This window comes from Carcharodon carcharias, chromosome 5 (genome assembly GCF_017639515.1).
Source record: "Carcharodon carcharias isolate sCarCar2 chromosome 5, sCarCar2.pri, whole genome shotgun sequence".
In the NCBI taxonomy this organism is placed as follows: domain Eukaryota; kingdom Metazoa; phylum Chordata; class Chondrichthyes; order Lamniformes; family Lamnidae; genus Carcharodon; species Carcharodon carcharias.
Window position 1 is genome coordinate 39,051,148 of NC_054471.1, and position 14,001 is coordinate 39,065,148.

The 14,001-nt window shown below is 43.8% G+C and overlaps 1 protein-coding gene across 4 annotated transcripts in view; it reads left to right on the forward strand.

Annotated features, from left to right (window-relative positions):
• Nucleotides 1-13,304, forward strand: part of anapc1 (anaphase promoting complex subunit 1) — a 216,889-nt gene extending 203,585 nt beyond the window's left edge. For all 4 annotated transcript variants that reach the window (XM_041188482.1, XM_041188480.1, XM_041188483.1 and 1 more), the window contains 2 exons: nt 11,029-11,163; nt 12,944-13,304. In XM_041188482.1, coding sequence (XP_041044416.1) covers nt 11,029-11,163; nt 12,944-13,059 — 251 coding nt within the window. In that variant the 3' untranslated portion in view covers nt 13,060-13,304. The remainder of the gene's footprint in view (nt 1-11,028; nt 11,164-12,943) is intronic.
• The last annotated feature ends 697 nt before the right edge of the window (nt 13,305-14,001 follow it).

A 14,001-nucleotide genomic window follows, 5' to 3' on the forward strand; every position in this document is an offset into this window, starting at 1 on the left:
CCAATGGCTGCAACTTGGCTAGTGGAAGGCTGCTGACTTTCACTGGGGAAGACTGCAGATGGCCTTGCAGGATGATCATACGCAGCTCTGGCTCCTGAGGGTCTGGCTTTGGTCTGCACAACCTTGGCACGGGCGGCCACAGTGTAGGCTGATTGAGATGCAATAGTAAGGACATTGGCAGAGGGACATTGTGGAAGCATAAATGCACGATGGAGCCACTGCCCAGCCCCAGGGTGGTGCTTCAGCAATCCTTAGCAATCTGTTGGAGGGCAGATTGCAGGACTGCCGCACGAGCCTGCGCATCCCATTGCGCACTGAGTCTAAGCCTGCATAGCAACAAGCATGGATCTCAAGAGCCCCAGTCTGAGCTTCCACTGCAATACTGCAACATTAGATGACTTCTTCCTCTGTTGCAATGGAAACTAAGACAGCAGCCATCAGATGTTGCATCACAAGTGAGACTGCAAGTGCTGTCATGGACCTGATCTACCCTGGTGAGGACAGGAAGCCCTCACTTGAGTCCCCTGTAGCGGAACTAATCAGCAATCTTGCCCTCCAGGGAGCTAGCACAAGAACTGTTTTTCCTCCTGGCCTGGCTGCAGCCCTCCCGTGTCCAGTGACTCCAAGAAACGAGAATCAATGAGAGCAGTGGGGCTACAGAGAGCACAGAGAGGGAAGGCGAGAGCTCGGTTCGAGAGGCAAAAGCAGTGGGGCTACAAAGAGCAGCTTCACGTTCATGTGCGCACTGAGTTTGAGAGAGAGAAAAAAATTCAAAGAGAGAAAAGAATTCAAAATTCACAGGAAAGCCATAAAAGGATTGGTTCGTGAGTAACTGCTGTTAGGGACTGTCTGTAAAGAGCTGGAATTTAGAAAAATGTAAACTTTTCAATAATCCTAAAGTGCCTACCTTATAATTAATTTAGAAACAAGTGAGTCCATTATTTTATTCTTAACTGATAGCGTTTATTGGATTACTAAGTTTTAACTTAGGAAAGTCTGAGGAGGCATTAATTTAATTCAAAATAAATTAAGAAAATAACTAATTAGTTACTTAATTAAGATACAACAAGGATGGATGAGCAGGTGATGTGCCACGATTGCAGGATGTGGGAGCTCTTGGATGCCAGTGTGACCCAGGGCAAACATGTCTGCAGTAGGTGTATTCTTTTTATTCATTCATGCGATGTAGGCTTCGCTGGCTGGGCTAGCATTTATTGCCCACCCCTAGTTGCCCTTGAGAAGGTGGTGGTGAGCTGCCTTCTTGAACCACTGCAGTCCATGTGGCATAGGTAGACCCACAGTGCTGTTAGAAAAAGAGTTCCAGGATTTTGACCCAGCAACAGTGAAGGTACGGCGATATATTTCCAAGTCAGGATGGTGAGTGACTTGGAGGGGAACTTCCAGGTGATGGTGTTCCCATCTATCTGTCGCCCTTGTCCTTCTAGATGGTAGTGGGTTTGGAAGATACTGTCTAAGGAGCTTTGCTGATTTCCTGCATTGCATCTTGTAAATGGTACATACTGCTGCTACTGTGTGTGGTGGAGGAAGTGAATGTTTGTGGATGCCAATCAAGCAGGCTGCTTTGTCCTGGACAATGTCAAGCTTTTTGAGTGTCATGGGAGCTGCACTCATATAGGCAAGTGGGGGGTATTCCATCATACTTCTGACTTGTGCCTTGTAGATGGTGGACAACCTTTGGGGTGCCAGGAGGTGGATTAGTCATCGCACGATTCCTAGCCTCTGAACCTGCTCTTGTAGCCACAGTATTTATATGGCTAGTCCAGTTCAGTTTTTGGTCAATGGCAACCGCCACCCCCCCCCCCCCCCCAGGATGTTGATAATGGGATGATTCAGTGTAAGTCATGTCAGTGATGGTAATGCCATTGAATATCAGGAAGCGATGGTTGGATTCTCTCTTGTTGGAGATGGTCATTGCCTGACACTTGTGTGGTGTGAATGTTACTTGCCACTTGTCAGCCCAAGCCTGGATATTCTTCAGGTTTTGCTACATTTGGACATGGACTGCTTCAGTATCTTAGGAGTCACGAATGGTGCTGAACATTGTGCAATCATCAGCGAATATCCCCACTTCTGACCTTACAATGAAAGGAAGGTCATTGATGAAGCAGCTGAGGATGGTTGGGCCAAGGACACTACCCTGAGGAACTCCTGCAGTGATGTCCTGGAGCTGAGATGACTGACCTTCACTAACCATCTTCCTTTGTGCTAGGTATGACCCCAACTGGTGGAGAGTTTTCCCTCTGATTTCCGGTTACTCCAGTTTTGCTAGGGATCCTTAATGCCACACTCTGTCAAATACAGCCTTGATGTCAACGGCAGTCACTCTCACCTCACCTCGGGAGTTTAGTTCTTTTGCCCATGTTTGAATCAAGGCTGTAATGAGGTCAGGAGCTGAGTGGCCCTGGCAGAATCCAAACTAGGCGTCAGTGAGCAGGTTATTGCTAAACAAGTGCCACCTCATAGCACTGTTGATGACCCCTTCCATTACTTTACTGATGATAGAGAGTAGACTGATGGGGCGGTAATTGTCCGGGTTGGATTTGTGGACAGGACATACTTGGACAATTTTCCACATGGCCGGGTAGATGCCAGTGTTGTAGCTGTGCTGGAACAGCTTGGCTAGGCGCACAACAAGTTTTGGAGCACAAGCCTTCAGTACTATTGCAGGAATGTTGTTAGGGCCTGTAGTCTTTGCAGTATCCAGTGACTTCAGCCGTTTCTTATTATCACGTGGAGTGAATCAAATTGGCTAAAGACTGGCATCTTTGATGATGAGCGCCTCCAGAGGAGGCCGAGATGGATCATCCACTTGGTACTTCTGGCCGAAGATTGTAGCAAATGCTTCAGCCTCATCTTTTACACTGATGTGCTGGGCTCCTCCATCATTGAACCTGGGGATATTTGTGGAGCCTCCTTCTCCAGTGAGTTGTTTAATTGTCTGCTGCCATTCATGACTGGATGTGGCAGGCCTGCAGAGCTTAGATCTGATCTGTTGGTTATGGGATTGCTTAATTCTGTCTTATCACTTGCTGTTTATGCAGTTTGGCACTCAAGTAGTCCTGTGTTGTAGCTTCACCAGGTTGACACCTCGTTTTTTGGTATGCCTGGTGCTGCTCCTAGCATGCCCTCCTGCACTCTTCATTGAACCAGGGTTGAAACCCTGGCTTGATGGTATTGATAGAGTGGGGATTTTGCGGGCCTTGAGGTTACAGGTTGTGTTCGATTACAATTCTGCCGCTGCTGCTGATGGCACTCAGCGTCTCATGGGTGTCCTGTCTTGAGCTGCTAGATCTGTTCGAAATCTATCCCATTTAGCATGGTGGTAGTGCCACACTACCACCTCAATGAGGTTATCTTCAATGTGAAGACGGGACTTTGTCTCCACAGTGACTGTATGGTGGTCACTCCTACCAATACTGTCATGGACAGATGCATCTGTGGCAGGCAGGTTGGTGAGGATGAGGTCAAGTATGTTTTTCCCCCTTGTTGGTTCCCTCGCCACTAGCAGCTATAGTCATTTAGGACTTGGCCAGCTCGGTCAGTAGCGGTGCTACTAAGCCACTCTTGGTGTTGGACATTGAAGTCCCCCACCCAGAGTACATTCTGCACCTTTGCCACCCTCAGTGCTTTCTCCAAGTGGTGTTCAACATGGAAGAGCACTGATCCATCAGCTAAGGGCGGGTGTAACATGGTAATCAGGTGGTTTCCTTGCCCATGTTTGACCTGATGCCATGAGACTTCATAGGGTCCAGAGTCGATGTTGAGGACTCCCAGGGCAACTCCCTCCTGACTATAGACCACTGTGCCACCACCTCTGTTGGGCCTGTCCTACCAGTGGGACAAAGGCATACCCAGGGATGGTGATGGTGGTGTCTGGGACATTATCTGTAAGATATGATTCCGTAAGGATGACTTTGTCAGGCTGTTGCTTGACTAGTCTTTTCTCAATTTTGGCACTAACCTCCAGATGTTAGTAAGGAGGAATTTGCAGGGTCGACAGGGCTGAAATTGCCATTGTCGTTTCCGGTTCCCTGTCGCTGTCAGGTAGTCCTTCTGGTTTCATTCCTTTTTTGTGACTTTGTAACAGTTTGTAACACAAGGAGTTGCTTGCTAGCCATTTCAGAGGGCATTTAAGAGTCAAAAACATTGCTGTTGGTTTGGGGTCAGATGTAGGCCAGACCAGGCAAGGACAACAGATTTCCTTCCCTAAAGGACATTAGTGACAAGATGGGTTTTTACAACAATCAACAATGGTTTCATGGCCATCATCAGACTTTTAATTCCAGAATTCAAATTCCACCATCTGCCATGGTAGCATTCGAACCCAGGCTCCCAGAGCATTATCTTGGGTCTCTGGATTACTAGCCCAGTGACAATACCACTATCCCATCACCTCCGCTGTGCAGCTTGAGGAGCTTTGGCTCAGTTATTGAGTTGGAGGCCAAGCTGCAGACACTGCAACATATGCAGGGAGGGGAAATGTTTCCTGGACAATTTGTTTCAGGAGGCAGTCACACCCCATAGGATAGGGTTTTCTATTTTGATTAGTGGTCAGGGGCAGGAAGGTGTGACTGCAAGTGAGGCAGGTAGGAGGATCGAGAAGGTAAAAGTGGAGGAACCTCTGCTCTTGCAATTGTCCAATGGGTTGAGGTGCTTGCAGCCTACGGACAAGAGTGGGGACTGCCATTCAAGTTGGGGGAGCTACCAGGAGTGTAGTGCTAGTAGGGGGATAGAGGTGAGTGTAGTGAGGGGAATGGACTCAGTTCTCTGCAGCTGAGGGCAAGAGTGTAGAACGCTGTGTTTGCCTGCTTGGTGCTAGGATTTGGGACATCTGCTCTAAGCTGGAGAGGAACTTGGAGTGAGAGGGGGAGGATCCAGTGCTTGTGGTTCATGGTGGTACCAACAACATAAGTAAATGGTTATCACAGTGTGTGAGAAAGGGACAGAGCATACAACCATGAGGGTGCCAGCAGTTAGGGCTAGAGATTGTGAAAATAATAAGACAGAATTAACGGCCTGAATGCACATGGCATTCGTAACAAGGTAGATGAATTGACGGCATAAATATAACTAAACAAGTATGCTCTAATTGCCATTATGGAGACGTGGCTGCAGGGTGACCAACGCTGGGAACTGAAAGTTCAAAGGTATTCAGCATTTAGGAAGGATGGGCAAAAAGGAAGTGGTATTGCACTGTTAATAAAGGATGGGATCAGTACATTAGTGAGAGAGGATCTTAGATTAGAAGATCAGGGTGTAGAATCAGTATGGGTGGAGCTAAGAAATAACAAGGGGCAAAAAACTTTGGTAGAAATTGTTTATAGGTCATTAACAAAACTGTTTGATGTAGGGTATAAATCAGGAAATTACATGTGTATGTAATAAAGGTAATACAGTAATCATTGGGGAGCAGGGTAAAGCTACATATAGACTGGGTAAACCTAATTAGCACTAATGCTGAGGAAGGTGAATATCTGGAATATATATATATTGTTATGATCCCTGCTGAGGTTACCCACAGGTAAACCTGATACCAGTGTGGAACCCAACTTGATAAATACTAACTTTTATTTGTTTGTTTAGATATGTGGAGAGTAGCTACTGAACAGAGTCACAGGGGTCAGCTGATGAACTTGTAACAAAAGAATAAAATGTTTATTAAACAAGAAAGGATGAACTATATTACAAGACTCCTAGACCACAATTATACCTTTACAGATTTGTAAGGATAACACAAGTTATAAAAGCAATCTTTTCTCCATTGTCCACACTAAGTACACAATTCAAGTAAACCAACTGCGACCTGTGGTTAGACACACCACACTCTGAAACAAAGTGACGGATGACACCTCAACCAGATGCTATGCATCTACCCTCAACACCCCACCCTCCCCCCCCACTTCCCTCCACCTGATGCTTGTCACACCGTGAGTCAATCAGTCTTACTGAACTCTGTCTTTCATATGAGGGTTTCCAATCTCCATTCCTCAAGAACTCACTTTGGAATCTTCTCCCAAACCAATGCTTTCTCTCAGACATCTTTCTCAACGGTTCACCTCCAGGGTTTCGAACTCTCTCTCTCTGATGTTCCTCTCCCCTCTGAGTCACCACATGCATTCAAACTATCTTCCATGCACTCTCTCTCACTGACTTAGCTGTCGACAGTACCACTGCTTCACATGCCCATAGCAAAGTGTTACAGGCCTTCATTTGTCTCTTTGGACCTTCTTGCCTCTGCAAGCTGTTCTCGTTTTAAATCTGCTTTCTGCAGCTTTTGTCTCTTTAAATCTGAAGCTTGGGGCCTTTCTCTTTGCCCCTCACTCTTAACTTCACTTAACAGGACGTTTTCCAGGTTCCCAACCTTCCTTTTGACCAGAAGATCTTCTTGGGACTTTCCCCTGTTCAACTCCCCTGGATTTTGGGGTATTTTAACTTGGGACTGACTCTCTATCCCCTCTGCCCCAGTCTTTCCTGGCAACTACTTTCAAAACCAACTTTAGCTTGGAGCTGACTGTCTGCCCCTTCTAGGGTGCTTCTCTGGCAGCGATCTTGAAAACCAGCTGAACTCTGACAACTTTAAAAATAAACTGCTGTTTCTAGCTTTTCTGTGTGTGTGTGTGTGTGTGTGTCTGTGGGAGGGATGTGCCTCGCTGGACCCCTGTTGCTAGGCAACAGTCCAATTCTTTTTTTTACGACTTAAGCTAAGATAAACACTCTTTAGAAATGCCAGCACCTTTTTAAAGTGAAACTAAAACTCAATTTGTCCTTTCTTAACATACAGATACACAAATACAAATCAAACTTAAACTTTAAAGATATAACTCATTCCTAACACCCACAAATACAGATATAACTTACTTAAACTATCTCTTTCCTAACAATGTGGTGGTTTTCTAGAACAGCATGTTAAGGAACCAATTAGAGACAGGCTATTTTAGATATCTTATTGTGCAATGAGAAAGAGCTAATTAATAAACTTGTTGTAAAGGAGCCTTTGGGGAAAAGTGACCATAGTATAATAGAATTTTACATGAAGTTTGAAAGTGATGTAGTTCAATCCGAAACTAGGGTCTTTCATTTAAAAAGAACCTACAAAGGTATGTGGGGCAAGTTGGCTGAGGTAAGCTGAGGAACTACATTAAAAGGTATGGCAACAGACAGGCAATGGCTAGCATTTAAAGAATTAATTCATGATTTGCAACAAATTTACATTCCTTTAAGATGCAAAAAGCAGGCAGTGTGATCCAACCATGGCTAACAAGAGAACTTAAGGATTCTGTTAGAGCAAAGGAAGAGACTTGTAAAGTTGCCAAAAAAAAGTAGTAAGCCTGAGAATTGGGAGCATTTTAAAATGTAGCAAAGGAGAACCAAGAAATTGATAAAGGAAAAGAAAATAGAATATGAAAGTAAACTAGTGAGGAATATAAAAACGGACTGTAAAACCTTCTATGGGTATGTAAAAAGGAAAAGATTAGCAAACAAGTGTGGGCCCATTATAGGCAGAGAATGGAGAATTTTTAACTGGTAATAGGGAAATGGCAGAGAAACCAAACTAATACTTTGTGTCTGTCTTCACGGAGGAAGATACAAAAAGCCTCCCTGAAATATTGGACAACCAAGAGACAAGTGAGATTGAGGACCCGAAAGAAATGAGTATTAGTAAAAAAGTAATGCTGGAGAAATTAATGGGACTGAAAATAGATAAATCCCCTGAACTCAATGGTCTACATCCCAGAGTGTTGAAAGGGGGGGCTGTAGAGATAGTGGATGCACTGCTTATCATATTTCAAAATTCTAAATATTCCGGAACATTGCCTACAGATTGGAAGGTGGCAAATGAAACCCTACTATTTGGGAAAGGAGGGAGAGAGAAAACCGGGAACTACAGGCCTGATAATCTAACATCAGTAGTAGGGAACATGCTAGAATCTATTCTAAAGGATGTGATAACTGGGCATTTAGAAAATAACGGTGAGATTGGGCTGAGTCAATGTGGATTTATGAAAGGGAAATCATGTTTGACAAATCTGTTCAAGTTTTTTGAGGATATAACTAGCAGGCTAGATAAGGAAGAACCAGTGGATGTGGTGTATTTGGATTTTCAGAAGGCTTTCGATAAGGTCCCACGCAGGAAAATTAGAGCCCATGGAATGGGGGAAATATACTGGTATGGATTGAGGACTGGTTAACGGAGAGAAAACAGAGTAGGAGTAAATGGATCATTGTCAGATTGGCAGGCTGTGATTATTGGAGTTGCATAAGTATCAGTGCTTGGACCCCAGCTATTTACAATCTACATCAATGATTTGGATGTGAGGACCAAACGTAATGTTTCCAAGTTTGCAGATGACATAAAACTTCGTGGGAATGTGACTTGTGAAGAGGATGCAAAGAGGAGATTGAGTGGGCAGATGGAATAGAATGTGGAAAAATGTGAAGTGTTGATGTCCAAAGGGACCTGGGTGTTCTTGTTCATAAATCACTGAAAGCTAACATGCAGATGCAACAAGCAATTAAGAAGGCAAATGGCATGTTAGCCTTTATTACAAAGAGATTTGAGTAGAGGAGTAAGGAAGTCTTGCTGCAGTTGTACAGAACCTTGGTGAGGCTCCATCTGGAGTATTGTGTGCAGTTTTGGGCTCCTTACCTAAGGAAGGATATACTGGCCATAGAGGAAGTATAATGAGGGTTCAGCAGACTAGTTCCTGGGATGACGGGATTGTCCTATGAGGAGGACACTGCCTGTATTCCCTAGAGTTTAGAAAAATAAAAGGAGATGTAGTTGAAGTCTACAAAATTCTTACAGGACTTGACAGGGTAGATGCAGGAAGGATATTTCCTTTAGTTGGGGTTTTAGAACCCAGGGGACACAGTCTCAGAATAAGTGGTAGGCCACTTAGGACTGAAATGAGGAGGAATTTCTTCAGTTAGAGGGTGCTGAATCTTTGGAATTCTCTATCTCAGCACTGTGGAGGCTCAGTCATTGAGCAGAGGTTGATAGATTTCTAGATACCAGTGACATCAAAGGATATGGGGATAGTGCATCGATGCAGAAGATCAGCCATGATCTAGTTAAATGGTGGAGCAGGCTCAAGGAACTGAATGGCCTACTCCTGCTTCTATGTTCCTAGATCCCAGCTCTATGCTATCATGTAAGGGCTAAGATCTGAGCTGGTGGCTGAGAGAGTCCAATCAAGTAACATTGTTTCTACTTCAGAGATCTGTAGCAACTTTTGCCCTTCCTCATGAAGCTGCACTCCTGGTCACACAGCAGTTCTTAGATATCTGAAATCAAAAAACCCAGAAGTGGGGGGTGTTGGGGTGAGGGTGGGAAGCAAGAACCCTATGGTCATACCATCTATGGCTTGCATTTTACGTGAGATAACAGGATGAGGTGGAATTTGAGAAAGGCCAAAAGGAGAAATTTAATGTCATCCTGAATGTTGTTGCAATTGTCAGATGCAGCATCCTCAATGATATCCAGTCCTATCATGCTGAATGCCATCTATCCCACTTAAATGATGCAGGCATGCCTGTCCCCCTTCAATTCTGTTTTGCTCCCAGCAATTATGTCCTGCAAGAAAGATGGCAGATTGCCACTTAGTTTGTAGTGCTGTATTTTGGTCATGTGCCTGCCATAGCTCAATAGCTGGAGGTATGTGGAAGCAGTGAGAGGCGGGTGTGAGGCTGGCATGGGTGTGTTATGGTGAAGTAGTGCGCCTCCTGCTGGAGGAGTGATGGGACATTGAGCAGCATGAGTGTTTGGTGGAGCGGTGGAAGGTAGGAGATGCCATGTGAAGACACCTTCACTGAGCTTAACCACCTGCATGAGGTAATTGATCTCTTTATGTCACTGCTGCCAGGCCCTCAGGGCGTGACTCTGGGAATTAACCACCCTACCCATCTGAAGCCGTCCTGCAGATATGTGGCCTCTCTCCTTTGACCTCCTGGACTAAGGCCTCTAGCGCCACATCTAAGAACCTGGGAGCCCGTCTCTTCTCAGTTGCTTCCTTTAAAGGGTTGCAGACTGGCTAGAACATGTGCTAGCCACTCACTGCTGCACCCCCTGTCGAATATTTATTCAGCTACCAGGTCATACTCGGCTGAAACAAAAACAAAAATTGCTGGAAAAACTCAGGTCTGACAGCATCTGTGGAGAGGAAGACAGAGTTAACGTTTCGAGTCCATATGACTCTTCATCAGAGCTAAAGAGAAATAGAAATGTGGTGAAATATAAGCGCTTTAAGAGGGGGGTGGGATACTTGGCTGAATGCTGCAATCATTCAAATGTGGAGTCAGCATGATGGGATCGAGTGCAAGCTGATCATGAATCGTGATCCAGGGGCCTGAAAATTTTAGCCCATGGTATCTAGAAGAAATAGGAGGGGATGAAAGAACAGTGAAAAGGAAAGCTCTTAAAAGAACTTTTGAGGAGGTCAGGGAGATGATGAGGTTGAGTTAAGACACTGGCCTAACAACCCCCACATAGGCAAGTTGCAAAAATGAATTAGATAAACCTGGGCCGGTGCAAGAAAAAAAAAATTATCTCGGATGCTGCCAGATTATTCTAAGAATCCAGTTGTATTGTTCTTCACAGAAGGAATCTTTCACCTGGTGGCGGCCTGCACGTGACTCCAGTCCAATATTGTATGGTTGACCCTTCTTGTCCTCTGACATGACCAAACCAGTTTTAAAATTAATTCTTTATGATAATGCTCCACTATCCACTGCTCGGTGCAACTTAGAATGGGTAATGAATTGCCCTCATAATCCAGTGGAGAAGAATGAGGGTCAGGAGAAAAATTGCAAATTAACTGTCGAAATGAGGGTGCAGAAAACGGGCTGTTCAATTGGAGGAGTAAAAAGCCTTGGCGTGTCTTACAAGACCAACAAATGGAAACCAAGCAATGTTCACAATAAAAATGTTAATCAGTTACAGAAGTGCAATGTGTATTTGTGAATTAAAATGCTTTGTTTTTTTTTCTCTCCCCAAACTACTCCTTTTAGCATCAGGTGATGTGCTATTACATTCCTACCTAAGTAGTCAGCTTGTGGAGGAATCTCAGATCAGTATGCTGGCTTGTTTCCTAGTCTATCATTCAGTCCCTACACTCCAGCAAATTGCAGCAACAGGAATTGAAGGTAAGGGTAAAACTTTAACCCAAGTCTGACCTGGAATGCAATGCCTGAAAGGGTGGTGGAAGAGATTCAATAGTAACGTTCAGAAAGGAATTGGATAAGTAGTTGATGGGAAAAGTTCCAGGTCTGTGGGGGAAGAAGTGGGGGAGTGGAACTAATTGGAATTTTTTTTTGAGCAGAATTTTCTGCCAATGGGATTGAACGGTTCCCCCGAAGTTAATGGACTTTGGTACTGCATTTCACTGCCCTGCCTCTGCCACAATGGGGCCTGTAAAATTCCGCCTTTAAAAAAATCAGAGGCATGAATAACATCCTTTTCTGCTGTATCTTCCTATGACCCTTGTGCCCTTTGCTGGCTCTAAAATAGGAATTGTGTGCTGAAAGATTGAAGAATTATTAAGAAACCAAATGAAACAGTAAATTAATAAAGGAAAATACTGGAATTCAGTATTACGCCTGTCAGCACCTAGAGGGAGAGAGAGAGATTGTTTAAAATCATAAAAAGTTTAGATAAAGTAAGTAAAGAAGTAATTGTTTCCACTGGCTGAAGGGTCAATAACCAGAGGGGACAGAATTAAACGGATTGATGTGAAAAAAAGAGGCAACATTTCAAATGTACTTCATTGGCTGTGAAGTGTTTTGGCGTATCCTTAAATCATGAAAAGTACTTTTTAAATCAAGTCTATTTAAAAGCAATTCATATTAGATATATGTTCTTGTCATTGTGGAAAATTATGTTAGGAAAGAACAAGTTTACATTTAGATAGCACCATATCACCTTGTGAGGACATTCCAAAGTGCTTTATAACCAATTATTTTTGAAGTACAGCCATTGCTATGTTAGCAAATTATGCCGCAAATTGTATATGGCAAGGTCCTGCAAACAGCAAATGAGGTCCACAACCAGTTAATCCAGTCCTTGATGGTGACTGAGGAAGGATGCTTGGTCAGGCTACGGTGAGAACGCCATGCTCTTCAAATAGCACCAAGGAATCTTTTGGTTTCAACTAAATAATGTGCAGATCAAGCTTTGATTAGAGATCTCATTTAAAAAATATCTTTCTGCACTCCACTGGTCTGTCCACATCTGAAGGATTGTGTACAGTATTCATCTCCTTATTTAAGGAAGGATGTAAATGCGTTGAAAACAGTTCAGAGAAGGTTTACTAAACTAATACCTGGATTGGTGGGTTGTCTTATGAGGAAAGGTTGGACAGGCTAGGCTTGTATCTGCTGGAATTTAGAAGAGTAAGAGGTTACTTGATTGAAACATATAAGATCCTGAGGGATCTTGACAGAGTCGATATGGAGAGGATGTTTCCTCTTGTGGGAAAATGTAATACGAGGAGCCACTGTTTAAAAATAAATAGTTGCCTATTTAGGACAGAGATGAGAAGAATTTTTTCTCTGATAGTCATGAGCCTTTGGAACTCTCTTCCTCCTAAGGTGGTGGAAGCAGAGTCTTTGAATATGTTTAAAGCAAAGCTAGATAGATTCTTGATAAGCAAGGGGATGAAAGGTTATTGGGGGTAGGTGGGAATGTGGAGTTGAGGTTACAATCAGATCAGCCATGATCTCATTGAATGGCAAAGGGGGCTTGAAGGGTCCAATGGCCTGCTCCTGCTCCTAATTTGTACGTCCACACACAACCCCCCCCCCCCCCCCACATTATGGACCTTACCACATCAGTTTTTGGACTGCAATGTCCAGCACTTTGGGGTGTGAAGAAATTGCTGAAGTACCTGTTTTTTCACATGCACTGTACTTGTGTTTTATTCTTTAGGTACTGCAAGTTTTTCTGAACTCCTGCTGAAATTCAGCCAACTACATTTACCAGTGCAGGCGCTGCTGAGGTTAGCCCCAGTGATTCTTGGTGGCCCCCGAGCAATGTTGATTTAATGGTCACTGGTGCTTATTATGACTCTAGGCCCAGTGGGACCATCATCAGATTCTCTCTCCTGTCCGGTTACAGAGTTGGGTCTGGGTCATTTAGAAAGATTTTTTAAAAAGTACTTTTTGATTGTTGTTGTCGGAAAGCATGTTAGCAAACACTTAATCCCACCAGTAGTTGCCGTCTGGTCTTAGATGTGCATCTGTTAACTGAAGTTGAACTGAATTTGTGAATAAAAACACCTACTTTTGCAGTTTGTTCTGATGTTTTATTTCACTGTAAAATTTGCTTTGCAAACATACAAAAGAGGACAGACAAGAAAATACCAGCTGGTTCATCCAGCCTGTCCTTCACTGTCGTAGTATAACTTATACATGCAACCAGTCAGCCACACAATCTCCTGTAAGAGCCAGAACCATTTTAATGGAGAAGGGAAATATCTCTCCAACTCCCTAAGGCGTTCAGGGGACCACGATGACTGAGTGTAACATCCCCAAAAGCCCACCAATCCTTTTATACACAGTGACATCCGGCACAGTAAGAAACTTGTTGCACAAACGGAGATTTGTTCCAGTGGCCGTTAACTCTCTGCGGAATGAATGACTCTTGACAGCTAACCAGGTTCTATGTTTACGTAACTTATCCCTGTGTGCTCCGATAATAAACGCAAAATAGCTTAAATGTTTTAAGCACAGGTTATCGACCTGAAACGTTAACTCTGTTTCTCTCAGCGCAGATGTTGCCTAACCTGTGAGTATTTCTCGACATTCTCTGTTTTAATTTCACATTTCCAGCATCTGCAGTATTTTATTTTTGTGTCAAAATAGCCTATCTGGACTAAACCTCACCCTTTCATTATTTTAAAGAACCCAATTAAGTTTCCCAAAACTCTGGATTTTCTACCGTAAAATGACACACTTGTGTTGGCCTATTGTGATATTTGTGCTGGG